The 16231-nt window shown below is 36.9% G+C and overlaps 1 protein-coding gene across 2 annotated transcripts in view; it reads left to right on the top strand.

The window, feature by feature from the left end:
• ATP9B (ATPase phospholipid transporting 9B) overlaps positions 1-16231 on the top strand; it is a 327984-nt gene that overhangs the window by 70008 nt on the left and 241745 nt on the right. For both annotated transcript variants that reach the window (XM_090039540.1, XM_090039541.1), the window contains exons 4-5: positions 2659-2772; positions 7186-7294. In XM_090039540.1, coding sequence (XP_089895666.1) covers positions 2659-2772; positions 7186-7294 — 223 coding nt within the window. The remainder of the gene's footprint in view (positions 1-2658; positions 2773-7185; positions 7295-16231) is intronic.

Here is a 16231-nt window from a genome sequence, read left to right as displayed (position 1 = left end):
TAAAGGCACACGTGTAGACACGTGCTCTTAATGCCCCTTAAATTGGGCTAATATGTATTAAATGTGCATGTGTAGACATGCCCAGGAAGTCATCACCTGTGAATCTGTGGCAACACTTTAGCACTTTCATGCTGCTAGAGTAATGCAGTAGTTATTGTTTTCCCATAATCTGGCTTTTTGTATAAAAATACTTTTGACTCTGTCCTTGAACAAATCTGCTATTTGTTTGCTATTTGTCCTTCATCTTTATGTTTTATATATAGCTGATTGGGAATTGTCCTTTAAGTGAGTTTTTGAAAAATCAGGATTTTCTGTGGGCAAGGGTATGTCTCTCTCTTTTCCCCCCTTCAAATTATTTTGAACTTCTCAACAGAAAAAAATCTAAGAAGGTAGCTCCCACAATGCAGTGCAACATAGGTAACATGCCACTATAGGGAGTTATGGTTTGATTCTAAACGGACTTGAACAGAATATTTTGATATGTGCATGTTTCAATACTTCCCTCAAAATTCAAAATGGACTTTTTCAGTGTGGAAAAAGAAATATATAGACTTTTCATCTCAATCAGATGAAACCAAATATCTACATACCAGAATTTCCTATGAAATAGACATTTTGGGGGTTTGGGGTTTTTTTTCCCCCCGAAGATCTAAGATTTATATAAATCTCCTGTTACACTGAAGATTTTCCTACAGCATTAACTTAATGACATGCTAGGAAGCCATTTTGAAATGCCATATTGTCATTATTGAAGCCATATTTTCCTAAAAATGAGGATTTTAATGTGCTTGTTAATTGTGTTAACTGAAATTGATTTGCTATTCAGTCTGTCCTGTAAATCTGATCTACATTTTATGGTGCATTGAGGTGTAAGCCACATTGTAACGTCTGAATCATAGGGTGTCCTGTAACAGTGTAGCTGTTTGGTCCACTAGTGTCTGAGTTCAGTTTTGAAGTACCTGGTTCAGTGTTTGCCCAGGTAGAAAAGACTCAAGCTTTTAGACCCACGTCCCTGCTGGCCAGGGATAACCCACTGTACTGATATGTTGAAGAAACATGCTTTTTGTATTTTGTTAAAAGATACTGTACTTAAATTGGCAGGTTTTGAAAAATACAGCCATTGAGCTATGTATGGAGAAAATAATCCCAGGTTTTATTTTTCAAAACCTCTTTTTGGTAATCTAAGACACTAAGTATATCTAATTATCTACAAAATTACTTTAGTTGTTATGGAGGCACCCTGTCCAGTTTATAGGTGCAGTGGACTTAAGGTTTGTACTGAATGCAAGGTCTTAATTTTTTTTGTTACTTATGGGAAAAATACAATGTACAGTTTCCCAAGTATTTCATCTTTTACACATCAGATTTTTTTTTCCAGGCCTTAATTTGATTTCAATTTAATTATAAAATGATTCCATCAAGGGATTTAGTACTGTGGATCAAACTCTTTTGGTCCTGAATTATCTTTAAAATAATATAACATGGACTTTTGAAACTTTCCATAATTAGCTTTCCTTTTAGCTGTACTTCAGCATTTTGTTTCTGTTTACCTGCTGTTCTCCCTCTGCTTATCCTGTCTGCACAGAGATCTATCAGTATTGAAAGCAGATTGCCTTCACTCCTTTTGAGAACAATGGGAAATTGTGCCACTCTGAAAGAGGGTATCTAAAACGATGGCTGTCTGTCACAATTGTCTGTTGAAAATGATACAGATGACATCCATTTTAAAAGAGTCCTGTTCTCTAGAGAGTTCTCTGAACTAGCATATTCTTCAGCCTCTTTTGGAGAGAGAAACTTCAAGGTCATCACAGAGAAGTTTTTAATGGGTGTGTGTCTGTATAGATGGGGAGAACAGAAGTTAATTGGAAACTGGTATAAATTGTGGCTGTGCTGCACTTCACTGGTGTTATAAATATAGAAATAACTGGCTTGTATGGTATACTGCTATCCTGATGAAAAATTGTTGTCTTTTAAAGTTGATACTAAGTATTTTCCAACCATTATATAATATATATATATATATAGCTCTTCTTCTGTGTTCCTTGCATAGTATTTCTAATGATATTTTAATTAAACACGGATATTACCAGACCGTTCTTAAAGTTGAGAACGCTAATCTGTAATTTTAATGAAAATTGTATTTTAACTTTTCAAAAATAAAACACTAACAACTCAGGAAACTCAAATGTATGCTTTAAACTTAGTCTGAGCTAAGACATAGATATGCACATATATGGTACCCCAAAAAAATGTTTTGTTTTGACACTGAGAGGGAAAAATAATTTAACTTAGGATACAAATGTAAAGATAGTGCTGTTATGAGGCGGGTGGGTAGTTTTGAATTCCACAGCAAATTATACTTTCTATTCCAGTTTAGGTAGCTGCAGGCTCATCCGCACATATCAGTTTAAACAAAGTACCTCTTGAAAATTCTGTAGCAGTCTTCCTTACTATTGTTGCTGCTTTTAAAATGGAGAGAAGTGTTCATGTTAAATGATGCACTCATAAGTTTTTTGTCTTTTTTCTAAAAGTGGTAACATTGCAATAATGTGTTTTGTAGTTCAATGAAGTTATACTTTTATGCAAAATAATGCTTATATGTACATTCACAAAATAAATTTTGAAGGATTTTTTCTTTTTTTTCTGTTTTTATTTTAGGTTTTATATGAGCAGTTCAAGTTTTTCTTGAACCTCTATTTTCTCGTCGTGTCGTGCTCACAGTTTGTACCAGCATTGAAAATAGGCTACCTGTACACCTACTGGGCTCCTCTGGTAAACAGCAAAATGATGAAAAGCAGCTTGATGTTAAAAATCTGGTTTTTATTTTAGAAAACACATATGCATAATCCATACAAAAGTTTTCCAGCTGAGTGTTGTAAAATTTGTTTTTTCATACCCATCCTCCAATGTGGAAAAGAACATATAATTTGATTTTAAAAGTAGGCTTCACAGTTTCTAGCTCATTGAAACTCTGCAACTCCTATTTTAAACGTCCTAATCTACCATCTGTCTGAAAGGAAGTACTATTGACTTAGCTACTAAAATATGAAACAGGAACATCGGTTTTGTTTACAAAATAACCTTCTCTACTTAAATGATTTTGTGCTTTAAATTCTTTAAATTCTTCCATTCGTTGTTTTTTTCCTCTTCCATGGCAACTGAAGGCAAACTTTTTTTCAGTGTAGAGCCTGGACTCAGGGCTGCCTCCCAGGAATAATTATGTAGAGTTCTCTGCCACCAGATTTTAGAGACTAGAATTTGGGTTTCTGTTTGTAGCAGGACCTATCATGATGATGATGATGATGATAATAATAATGTATAAGAAATTAAATTGATCAGGTTGCAAGAGAACTAGGCTCACAATATGCATGTGGGCAAAATCTCCAACGGAGATGATAAAAAAAAAAAAAAAAGAAGAAAGTACTGTAAGGAATTTCCATTCTTAAACCAGCCATTTTTAGTTAGTACCCAACAGTCAGTACTAGGCAGAGAAGTTAAGGGATAACAATCCCTTTCTCTCAAGGAGGGCTTTGTGTGTCTTTTCCCGTTTTCCAGCCTTTGGAGAGTGCCTCAGGAGCTTATAAAAGTGGTTCCTTTTTTTTTTCTTGGTGCTGAAGTTCTCAACCTAATGTTTGCAGGGTTATTATATGTGTTATTTGACCATAGGAATAGAAATTTTGTCCCCAGGTGTCAGTACAGAAGGGAACTACTCACGGGACTTTTTTAAAGAGAGAACATAATATTTTGGCCTTGTAAATCAAGTGATCCTCCATTGCTTTCAGTGGAAAATTATGTTAGGGCTTCCTAAGGAGTCTGTCATCAAAGATCCTTTAAAGATAATGAAGATTCTCTGAAGTTGAGGGTTGGTTTAAGGTGCCATCCATGTTTCTCAAAATTAATGTATAGATTAGGGAATCTGCATCTATAAAGAGGAAAACAAATCTGTTTGGTAACTTGAGAAAGATCCCTAATATATCTTCATCTGGTTTATAAGGAAGTGGCTAAGGTGGGTTACTTCTTTCTTGGTGTTTAGATTCATACAATTCATGTACAGTCAAAGGACTTCATCACCCTGCTAAGAGAATGCTATAGTCTCTTTATAGGATGCAGCCATCCCATCTGAAGATGTATTCCTTAGACAAGAGATTGATATTCGTGTAAAATGTTGATGCTGTTCTCTAAATCCTGAAAGCATTGAATACAGACCACTGTGAGGCCATTTCAAAACCCCTATGTGGAAAATGTAGTTCAAAACTAGTATGTCAGTTCTTGAACTAATAGATGGAGTATAAAGTCCATTACAAGCTAGTAAGCAATCTTAAGCACTTCTCAGAAACATAGCCTTGGTCATGTTCTGTGCAGAAACTTCCATTCTGCCTCTCGAGTTTTAAAGACGATTAAAAGATCAGAGTCAGTTGACTCAGCAAGAAGGGAGGTTGGTCTGGTCAACCTTTCAGAGCATTACAAGACAAAAAGAAAACATGCCAGTTAATCTGTACCTATCCAGATCCAGTTAGGAAACCTAAAGTCACTGTGTGAAGAGGTAACACCCTAGAAGCAAGATGTGCTGATTCGTTTATGCCCCCTTCCTTCCTTGAAACAATTGAGGTGAAGATGGTGAAGAACGTTTTAGAGAAATAGGCTACAACAGTCTCCTTTTCATTAACTCTCTGGTTCTCACACCTAATTCAGATATAAAAGGAACTTTTCTGAAGTTAGAAATACAGAAAGGATATCCTGTATCAAGATCCAGTGCTGCTAAAGTTATCAGCTGGAAAGCTCTAGGAAGAAAGTACAGTCATTCAGGTATTTTAGGGATGCAAAACCCCTTCAGAGATACTCAAGAATGAAATCCATGTTTACTTTAATGACATCCTCCAGTTGATGGTACAAGCCATGCATCAGAGCAAAATCAGTTGAGGAACATTCTCAAGTTTCTGTGATTTGTGCTCTGACCTTGGATCCCACCACTAACATTTTGGAAAGATGACAGGTCAGAGATTGCAAATATTGCACCACGAGAAACCAAAAAACCTCTAATCAATATCACACAAGGTTTTGAAGGATTAAGCCTCTCTCCAATCCTCCAGTAATATGTTTGTTTCTGCCATACCTTTCTTGCTTTTATGCTTGGCATAAGCCCACCTTGTTTTAGTGAAAGTATCTGGCTCACCTGTTACTGCCTCAAGTCGGAGGGATATTGTAGTCTGGCATGGTTTCTATGTTATCAGGGCCTCTTAGTTCTTCAAACAGACTTAGACTTCTTTCTCAAGATCACTAAAATCTTCTTTATAAGAAAAAGGGTTATTGTTATGATCCTGTCTGAATCCAAGCAGGCTAAGAAGGTAAAAGTCCTAAATGTGATAAAAAGTGTTTGTTTTTTTAAAAAATATATATCTATATAAAAATAAATACCAAGAGCATTTAAGCCTCTGGTACAACTCGTTCTCTGTACATTATTCTTTGTTGTGGGCTATAAGCTACTGTGTGGTGGTCCATCCTTATGTCAAAGCACTCTAGAATCGATGCATCCTCTCAAATTGTATTGGTAAATGAGTATTAAAGAATGTGGCACTTTCAGAAGTGGCTTTCCAGTTTCTACACAGCTCAACCGAACCTTTCTTTCAGGGTGTTTAATTCCTTTTTATATGAAAAAAGTCCCTTACAGAGGGCCTATGTGAGAAAAAAGTCCTGTGAATAGTCTTTCTAGAATCCTTCGCATCAGTCTGATTTCTTGTGGAGTATTATGCTCTTTTCAGAGTTCTGTACATTTTTTTTCCTCCTTGTTAAGTAAATTTAAGTAGTAGTGTTCATCTAAGAAATCATTAAACCTCTCTTTGCTTGCACTGCAGGTAGCCTTAGGCTGCTTACATGTATGAAAAACAAAACAAAACAGCATTTTACTTTAAGCTCCGTGCGCCCCCACACCGAGCACAGCACATGCCCAGAAGAGGCATTGCCTTGGACCTGGCTCACCCAACATCTGTATAGATTGGGTACTTCAGTGGGGCTTTTATCTAATATGTGATTGAATCAGCTTTAGATAAAAGCACCAAAAAGCCCTGCTGAGGCACCCAATCTATATAGACCCTGTGAAGCCAAATCAAACAAATGTGCTTCCTCTTTTGGTAAAGTGCTGTTTTGTGTGGGTTTTTTTCACATCTCTCACCACCCTTAGTTAATTTGCCTTTAATATTAAATATACTAATATTCAGATTTGGAATCTTTCATTCTGCAGAGATTTTTCTTTTTTGAGGGTTGGACCTAATCACAGGCTTGGAGTCTAGAAGCAGATATGCCTCCAGTTGCTATGGAATGAAGAATACTCCACTATGAAGACTGGCATTCTCTCCTCTGGAGAGAGACCATTAATAAGCAAGAAGTTTTATTTTCAATGTTCTAGATAGCTGTTTTTTAAAGGAAATACCTACTTTCAGTAATTTTTGTTCTAGCTCATGCTACTGAAGGGAGACTTCTAATAGTAGCTTAAAAAGAGTTAACAAGGGTTATTTTTTTCTTAAGCTATTTTTACTTGTTAACATTAAAATATAGGAAAATTGTCCTAATCATTGAATAGTTCAGTATTGTTTTTTGCTGCAATAGAAAACCAAACTTGAGAGTCAGAAACCGACTTCTGTTTGCTTTTGCAACTGACTTTGTGCAGTCTCACTGGTCAAACAAAAACTGACATTCCTTGCTGATTGGAAGCGACATACAGTCCTAAAGTTAAATATGTATAGCAAATTACCTCCATTTTCTTCTTTGTGAAGAACTGCATCTTGGCATAGTCTTAAGAGGTCTAATAATTTTCAGAAAATGGCACGGAGGATTAATTTAGTAGATTTATTTAAAAGACAGTAATCTTTTCTAAATTACCTACTACATCAAAAAGTTTTGCCTTCTGACACATTTTTATTGATGTGATTTAGTAATACTTAACTGGAATACGTCAAGGAATGAAAAAAATTTTGGATGTTTTCACCTTGTCTTAAATTTTCATTAGTAGTCTTTCTAAGAGAAGGATGAACTGCATTGAAGGCAAGTGTTTAAAAAGAAGTCTCCTAGCTGCCCCAAAATGCATTCCTCACACATTATCTTTTCTACTGTTATGTTCCTTTTCTGTATTTTATTAAAGTATCTTTCTCATTTTGGGAAATATGAGTCGTATCATTATATTTTTAACAGGGATTTGTTTTGGCTGTCACAGTGGCGCGGGAGGCTGTTGATGAATTTCGGCGCTACCAGCGGGACAAGGAAATGAATTCACAGTTGTATAGCAAGTTGACAGTACGAGGTTGGCAAAAACATTTTCGTATGAATCCTTTTGAATAGTATTCTCTAGTCCGCTTTCTTTCTCTTTGTATTTTTATTTGCAAATCATTTCAGTCCAATAACTGTTGATGGATTAAAAAAAAATTCTAGTTGAATTGAATTCCATATAGAATGAAAAGAAATGTGGGTAAGCTAAACAATCTTAGCTCTGTGAGATGCATAAAGCATGGAAAAAATGTCTCAGAAATTTCCTGAAACCTATTAAGTTCTCCATGCCTTATCTGTCTTTTTAATTGCTGAGGAGTGGGAAATGCTCTTTTTAAAGTACACTGTTAGTATTGCTTCTATTTTGAAGTGCAGTTTTTCTCTGAAATCACTATATTAAGGAGCAGCAAATCTACAGCATAGTAAATGAATGTAAGAAATAGTGGATGATTAATAAAAATATACAGTGTCTCATGACAATTTGCTACTTCTACTTTTTGGAGAGCTGTACCTGTACTTCTAATAAGGGAGCAAGAATTATATGGGAGGTAGCCCTTGGCATTCTAAAACTAGAAATACATGATCTCATGATGGGAACAGAACTTGATTTTTTTTAAGGAAAGATTGTCTGTTTAATCACGTAAAGTCTTTTAAGCATGCTTACAATACAGTGCACGTAGGAGAACTGACTAGGTGACTCATCTTATTGGGACTTAATAAATCCATGGATAGACTTTTTTCAGAAAGATTCTTAAAAAAAAATGAAGTAGTCATAAGGTTAACAAAATCAATTAGAAAAAATATGTTCAGCATGATTGTCAAGTGAGAGTTAAGGTTATGACAGAAAATGTTCCATCTGCCAGATACTTTAAAAAGTATGGGAGTAAACGAGGGAAAAAGACATATGCATTGCTTTGTACCTTTATGTAGCCCGTAATACACTCCAATATTCTGTAAACTTTTCCTTTGGTCTCCAGCACATCACAGAAACAATGTCCAGACTTTGTCAGACTTGCATTCTAATGCAAAACTTAAGTGACTTTCTGCTTTTTGTATCTATTATAGAGTTTGTTAAAGTTTTGTATTAGAATAAAAGTGTGTCCATCAACAGTGTTGTAGACAGTGCAGAGTTATATATTTTCCTTTTAAGGTTTTGGGTAAATGATGTTTCTTCTTTAATTTTTGTTTGCGAATTCCGGATTTGTTAAACAAATCTTTGGTACCTAAAAAATAGTTTCCGCAGCATCAGGGAAAGAGCAGAGACCACCTCTCTCTAAATCAGAGAGGAAAACTCTGAAGATGCTTCTCACTCTGAAGACTGAGAAACTGTAGTATGTCTGAGAAAATATTTTTCTGTGACATCGTTTCCCCCATTTAAAAGTGACTGAAAGTAAGTAAACCAAGAGCAATACTCCATGGTCAGCATGTCAGCTTGAGGAAGTTCTACATGAAAGAAATGCTGTAACCCTCACTTTTTGAAGCAGCCTGTAGACATCCATTAGAGTTTTTTGAAATTAGCCTTGGTCCCTTCAAACCATAAAGTATCTGCTAGCTTTTTCTTTTTTTCTTTTTTTTATCTTTTTCTTTTTTTTTTAGAGATCAAGAGATCTTGACACATGAGTTCATGTTTGGTTACACAGCAATAACAGAGTATTTTTTATCTGGAATCCTGGATTTTTATCCTTGACAATGTGGAAGTACAAACTGGTTTAAATACTGGAAGTACTGTGGTACATACATTAAAAGGCATGTTAGAGATCTGAGTTCTGTGCCTACTGTGATCTTGCATAGAAAGGAGGAAGTGCTTTCAGGAACTCCACCTAATGATTGTCTTTATTGAGAGTAGTGAATTGCATAAGTAAAATCAATAGCACTTAGTTTTGAACTCTGAGTCTTTGCCTCTGTACTTCATGCAACTTTTCACTAAACTATGGGGGCTCTTGAAGGTAAAGTTTATCGCTTTAGCTGGAAGCAAGTAAGTTATATTTGCATGCCTCAGATTTTCTCTCAGATTAAATGTTGGTATGACCGCCTTGGCATGCATATTTTCCAATAGAGATCTAAAAAAAAAAACTCTAAGGGCAAGCACTACTAATGTGTTATATATAATAGTCCAGGAATTGGTACATGAAAAGAGCAACAATTTGGTCAAATAGCAGGTCTCAGATTAGTTTATTTTTGTATCCCTTTTAAAGAAAACTAAAATAGTTCAATTAGTTATAGACGGGGGGATTTTTAACCTTGCTCCTTCTGTATGAATTTACTTTTCGGCAAACCACTTTTTTGAAAATCATTGTATTTAGTTTATGTTCTGTATTAGTTTTTGTGAATTCAGTGATTTTTTTTTTGTTTTTTTTATTTTTTTTATTTTTTTTTAAATAGAGGTCAAAAACTCCTGTTTAAATTAAACTGTATGTCAGTCTTATTGTGATGGAATTCCTGAGTGAAAACATGTTTCAGTCATGGAAATACTTCTTTGTGAAATTGAACTGAAAAAATTAGGACAGCTTGGTTTTGACCCAAAACCATAATAAAAAGAGGCACAATAGAAGTATGGGGGGGAAAAAAAGAGTAGAGAGGGTAAATCCTTTTTGCCTTCTCTAGTAATACATGGCCAAGTAGACTTCCATGAAATGCAATAAAGTTTTTGTTGCTGGGGGATTTTTTTTTGGGTGAGGGAAGGGGTTAGCTGTCTAAGTTTCTGAAAAGAATACAGTCTCTGGATGTCATTGTTGCAAGAAATAGAGATTAAAATTTCAGCAGGATTTTAAAAGGGTTAGGAATTTATATAAACAGTGAGAAAATTAAATTTGTGTAGGTGTAAATTAGAATATTGGCAATAATTTATGAGAAGGGAAAAAAAAAGTGTTCATTTTTATAATCTTAGCTAAGGATGACCAACCTGGGGTAAAATATTTTTTTTTACTTCGTGAATGGAACAGATTTGATATTCATCTCATTAGAAACCAGTAAAACCAAGAAATTGTTTCCACTTTCAGATGGTCACTTTCAGAGCAAAACTGCACTTTAAAAATACTTTACACTTGGCATGTTTCATCCAACCACCTCAAAGGACTCTCAAAATCTTTAAGCTTTGTACTTGCCCTTGCAGTAGGCATTAATGATATCTTTGTCATTTCAAAGATGGGAAAACAGAGGTACAGAGAGGTTAAGCAGTTTTCCTGTGCTTTTTGTAAGTTGATAGGAAATCTGGGAATTTATGAAGTTAGCCTAGTTTCCTGATATATGCACTCTCTCCATCCCTTGTTTACCTTTTTATGTTGTCATCTTATTTAGCAATTGTGTTGTGTTGCTGTCTGCAGTTTCCTCCAGGTTTTAGAACACCAAAGAAGAGGCAATAGTCATCAGTACTTCTGTGAAAGGCTATGATGATGGGCTAGGCCTGTAAGCCATAAAAATTTCGTACAGTGCTATCATAGGCAAATGTCTTCTGCTTTCAGTATCTGTCAGTGAGAGAGCTTTCTGTATCTTTAAGTAATTTTTAAATCTGGACTCATAACATCTCAGGGATGGTCTTCCCTGTTTTACATTTTGGTTCAGAAGATTAAATATAGATTATAATAGATCCCAGGATTTTTATGGATAGGGTAGCCAGATGTGCCCCTGTTCCATGTCATTCATTTGGCCTTTTTTGTCTCATTCTTTAGTCTGAATCTCTTAAACTGTTTTCCACATGATTGAATCTCTTATCCAGCCTCTTAGCAAGAGACTTTCTGAAAAGAACTGGGTAGGAAGACTTAAGAGATCTTCAGCATGCCTGTAACTTAACTTTTAAGGCCAGGAAGAGACCCAGACTTGTCTTTCAATGGTAAACTCAGAGTTATCCAGCCATTGAAGATATTAGTTTTGTCCTTCAGCTTAAGTTAAGCTTTCCCATGTCTCACTGAAGAACAGATACTAAATCTGGAAAAAAAAAAAAAAAAAAGAAGTGAACTAATCTTTCAGAGCTGTGCAGTGTGACTTCATTTGGGGCCATTTTTTATTTCTGATCCTTGGTGCATTATAATAATTACTGTGCTTTCAGCAGCCCTTGGGGTACAAATATTGCACAGAAAAATTGAAAAGGAGCAATTTACTTATCATTCTATTTTATAAGATATATAGAAGAACAAAGGACAAGCAGTTAGGCCCCAGAAACAGACTCAGACTCAGAAACAGTCAACTCAGGGTATATAAACAAATGTTCTTTTTGACTTCTTAAAAAAGGGAAGTGGGAGTTGCCATTCAGGAGTGTACATCAACTATTACAACCTAACTGCTATGACTTCATAATCCTGTAGTGATACAGCTTTGCTAAAATTTTATTGCTAGAGACTTATACATGCATAACAGTGTATATCTGTATTCACTGGTATCTATACAATTATTACGTCCGTTTATACCATAAGTATCTCCCAAGGTCACCATTAAGAGAGGTAGGTGTTCAGAAGCATATAGACCAGGGGTGTGAAAAAATCTGGCCCTGGACCAAATGAATCATGAATTTCCTGGGTCAAATGAATTGTGCACATGAGCAGCATATGCAGTGTGGGTCCTGGTCCAGCTGGAGCGGGCACCAGATCCAGCATCCAGGGGATGTATGGACTGAGTTGCATCCCAGACCAGCTGGAGCTGGCACTGCTGGCAGCTTGTGGCCCAGAGTGAGCAGCTCATGTCCTGGATCTGGCATGGGTGGAGGAGGGGAGTCCTAGACTGGCCCAGGGGCTGGATGATGTGGCTCCATGGGCCATATCTTTGACATCTCTCATCTAGAGTCAGAGCAGTTAGCTCAAGTAAAGAAGCAGAGAGAGATGCCTCTTCCATTTCTTCTTAAGGAGAGCTTTGAGAAGCAGCTCATAAACAATCCAGCTGTAAAAGATGCAGCATTTATTTAATCTCTGTGAGCTGCCTCTTCTTCAAGAGTGGCCAGCCTTGGTCTACCATGTTCCTTTCCTAGATGGGTCTCCACTCAGTATTCTTGTTATGAGCTCAAAGCTTTCAAGCAAAACAAATCAAGAAGAGGTTTAAAAAGTCAGGAAAATGTTTCTACCTTCTAGGTGTCCTAGTTCAGAGGTGTCTGCAGGTACACTGCCAAGGGGTATAAGTAGAACAGTCACCTTTAGGGCACTGCAGTTCTATTAGACCATGCCCAAGGGTATTAGTGAATATCCAGCTTAGCATGCCTCCCAGTGCTAACTGCCCATTTCCCTAGTATTCCCAGAGCAGGGGCATACTTCTATGGCTGGATGTCAAGAAAGAAGACAAAGACTTCAGTTGCCCACAGTTACAATGTTTCTGATCCCCCTTTTCACTAACACAGAGTTCAATAAAGACCATTCCTGCAGTATAACAAAATCTGTCTGGTGGTACTCTCACTAGGTATCTGGGCATATGTGTGCTGGTTGGGGGGGGAAGGTCCTTGACCCTCCTGTGCTTCTGGGTTCCCAAGATGCGCTCTGGGACTGCCATAGCTTTTATGGCTTTTAAAGAGCATTTTCCCCAAGCCTCTCACCAGTCTAATTCAGTTCCTGGCAATGCACCAGTGTTTGGTTCATCATGGTCTGAGGGGTAGAGGGGTAACCATTTGGGTGTGGGGGCCTACCTGGCTTCCTGCTTTTCCTTCCTGGGGTGCTGGATGCTGTGGGGGTCTACCAGGGTCTCCACACCAGTTGCCAGGCATGGACTGAAACTGATCAGCAGCCTGGAGAACCATACTGTTTAAAAAACATAGACGTATTAGGCAGTGTCCCAAAGTATCTACCACCAGGTCAAGTGCAGGGAATATAGGTTGAGGCAGTTCTGGTTGCATACCAGAGTAACCAGTTGCCATCTGGGGTTTGAGGCAGGGGTTGGGGGGTGAAGAGAGATGCAGTGTAGAATGCGTGGAAAACTGATCCAGGCACTAGCCATGGAAAACTCGGTGTCCACACATAACACTGAACAGGGGCAAGGAAGACCAGTGCAAAATTAATATTTGACTATTCAGTTATACTTTTGAAACACTCCATGAGGTTTAACACTTTCTAAATTGGTTTATGCATCTGGATGCTTGTGGTTTAAACCACATTTAAACCAATCTAAGTCTGCACCCCTACTGTTTGCTTGTGGATGTTAAATAATTTTTAACAGAGTTAGTATATATGATTATTGTATTGTGAATTAATAGAGTGGAATGAGGTGCTAACTAACACTTTAAGATACGCATTTTCCTAGTCTAAAGAGTTGTAAGTTGTACACACAAACCTTTCAAGACTGAGTGTTCTTTTTTTGATTCAGTGTGTTCTAGCTACAGAGGACAAGGATGCTATATGAATTCATTACCCTGGTGGCCCAAGACCTAGTATAAAGGAAGCCCACAGAGTAAAGACCTTTATTCCTCTTTTCCAGAATTAAAGTATATTCCTTGGGGGCAAATGTCCTATATGGGGGAGTGTGGCTTGTCTTTCATTTTTGCTGTCATTAAATCAGGTATTTTTTGTCCAACTGTATAGTTGGAAGACCTGTTAAACACTTTTAATGTTCAGAGACATCCAAAGATGTCTGCTACTACTGCTGCTCCTAACTTTGCCAAGCAATAGTGAAGTACTATTCCCTTTCTGCTATGTAGAACCGTTTGGGGCACAAGAAAACTGTTGAAAATCAAGTCAGTTTCATCCTGCTTGGGAAATCTAGCAGCAACAGCAGTGGTGGATATTGGAGTTATTTCTATAGGGAGGAAGACTAAATTATGAAGGACCTATTTTTCTCCCCTTCCTTGCAGCAGGACATGAGGTGAGTAAGAGTAGCAAAGACCTAATGTTCCATTGTCTGAAAGGGGAGGCAGTGGACAGGAGAAAACATAGGAAGTAAAATCCCCTGTAGCTTTACATAGATTAGTTTATTGGGTAAACAGATTTCCAGAGGTAGAATGAAACTGAGTATCTCAAATGGGGTCTCACTAACAGGATTCTAACTGAAAATCCTGCAGGATCTCTTGATTCTAAAGCTTACTTGTGTGTGGCCACTTCCTGTTCTTTACATATATGTTCTAATTAAGTTGAGACAGATTTATAGACGTCTGGGGTTTGGTTTTGTTTAGTTTTTTCCAAATGGTGAACATTCCTTAACTATTCCATTTGGGAGTAGTGATATCAGTGGCTAAGAGAGCAAGGCATGGTCATATCAGAAATGTGCATGTTCTTAGAGCAATGTAGCATTTAAAGCACCATGAGCAACAAGTCGTATAACCACATGCTCATATCACTGTGCTACTTTCAGAGAACAGTTACTATTCTGTCAACTCCTTGTATTTATACATTAGTAAATCCATTTCTTTCTCTTTATAGCTTATACCCATTTTGTTTACCTTTGTTTCTTAGGTTCTTTAGTATGAAATACTTGTTGGTGCATATGCAGTATTTATTAGTTTTTCAGATCATTGAAATTCACTTCAAAAGTCTTTATCATGTGAGTATAATGAATTGCTATAGACACTTATTTCAGTCTTCTAGTTCTGCATATTGCTTTAGGCAAAAGGCTTGCGCCTTGGTGGACTATAAAGTCTGGATGTGCAGCCACTTCTGACAGCTTTGGACTTTTTATTGGTAATTACACAGATGGTGAAGAATGTTTTAGCTAGTAAGATGTTTTTAGAAAAAAAATAGTTTGCAAAAATAATTTATGCAGTGAATAACATTCAGTGTTTTTACTCTAAATTTGTCTTCGCTAAGATGTAATATTGCATTATTTTAATGTTCTCTGAATTGGTATCTAATGACTTTTGCTTCTGACAGACTAAAGAAATCAGTGTTTGTAAATGTTTAAAATTTTTAAACTACTATTTTTGTTTTTTACTGGCGCATGCTTTATTAATATATTTTAAATAGAATGCTGTTATCCTACCTGTCATTCAAATTCATTCTGTAGAAATAATTTTGTCTACAGATAAAAGATTACATGTGCTTTCTTGAAAATACTGAAAATATAAAAGTTTAAATGTATAATTAGTGTGCCTAGGAAACCAAATGCAATACTGTTTAATAATAATATTATCTTAACATATTAATCCTAAGCTGAAGCTCTAGGCAATTTATACTTTCTGATTAGGGTAGTTCCCTTAGTTGAAATTCCCAGTTTGATTTATGAGGCCTACAGTCTAATAAGCTGTGAGGTCTTTCCCTACATACCTATGTTAAAACTCCATGTTGCCTGCTTTATACAATACCACAGGCTAACTTTTTTACCTCCTGAGGCTTTTTGGTTTTTGATTCATTTTTGGGTCCTATTATAATATAACTTAATGGAGATTCAGTACCTTGAACTGAATGAAGGTGATATTAGTACCAATTTGAAAGGTGTCCTTGGATACTTTGGGGCAGAGATGGCATGACAGCTACGACACCAATCATTTTAAATATGCTTTAATTAGCATAGTTGTATTTGAAATTTTGACCATGGTTATTAAGATTTTGTTTGTATACTGCCAGATTTGAAGGCAGCCAGTTGTGATACAAATGGGAAAATTGAAAGAACAAACAGAAACAAGAAAGTAAATAAAGAACGAAACCTATATTTGAAGATCTTGATGATAAATAAAGGTTCTGAAGAAGGGCCAAGGGTTAGCGAGGAGTTAGTTAGGGTACTTCTGGAGAAGCTGGACGTGTTCAAGTCCGCTGGTCCGGACGATCTTCACCCTAGGGTTCTACAGGAACTGGCTGAGGTCATTGCGGGACCCCTGGCACGGCTCTATGAGCACTCGTGGTGCTCTGGCGAGGTGCCGGAGGACTGGAAGAGGGCCAATGTGGTCCCTATCTTCAAAAAGGGAAAAAAAGAGGACCCGGGAAATTACAGGCCAGTTAGTCTGACCTCAATCCCGGGTAAGCTCTTTGAAAAAATTATCCTGGCACACATCCAGGAGGGCCTTGCGGGGGAATGCATGCTCAGGGGCAACCAACATGGGTTCATCAGTGGCAGGTCTTGTCAGACCAACCTGGTG

This window comes from Crocodylus siamensis, chromosome 3, assembly GCF_052110815.1.
Source record: "Crocodylus siamensis isolate JL-2025a chromosome 3, ASM5211081v1, whole genome shotgun sequence".
NCBI lineage: Eukaryota > Metazoa > Chordata > Crocodylia > Crocodylidae > Crocodylus > Crocodylus siamensis.
The sequence above is the reverse complement of the archived record's forward strand: the minus strand, read 5'-3'. Positions and strand labels throughout refer to the sequence as shown.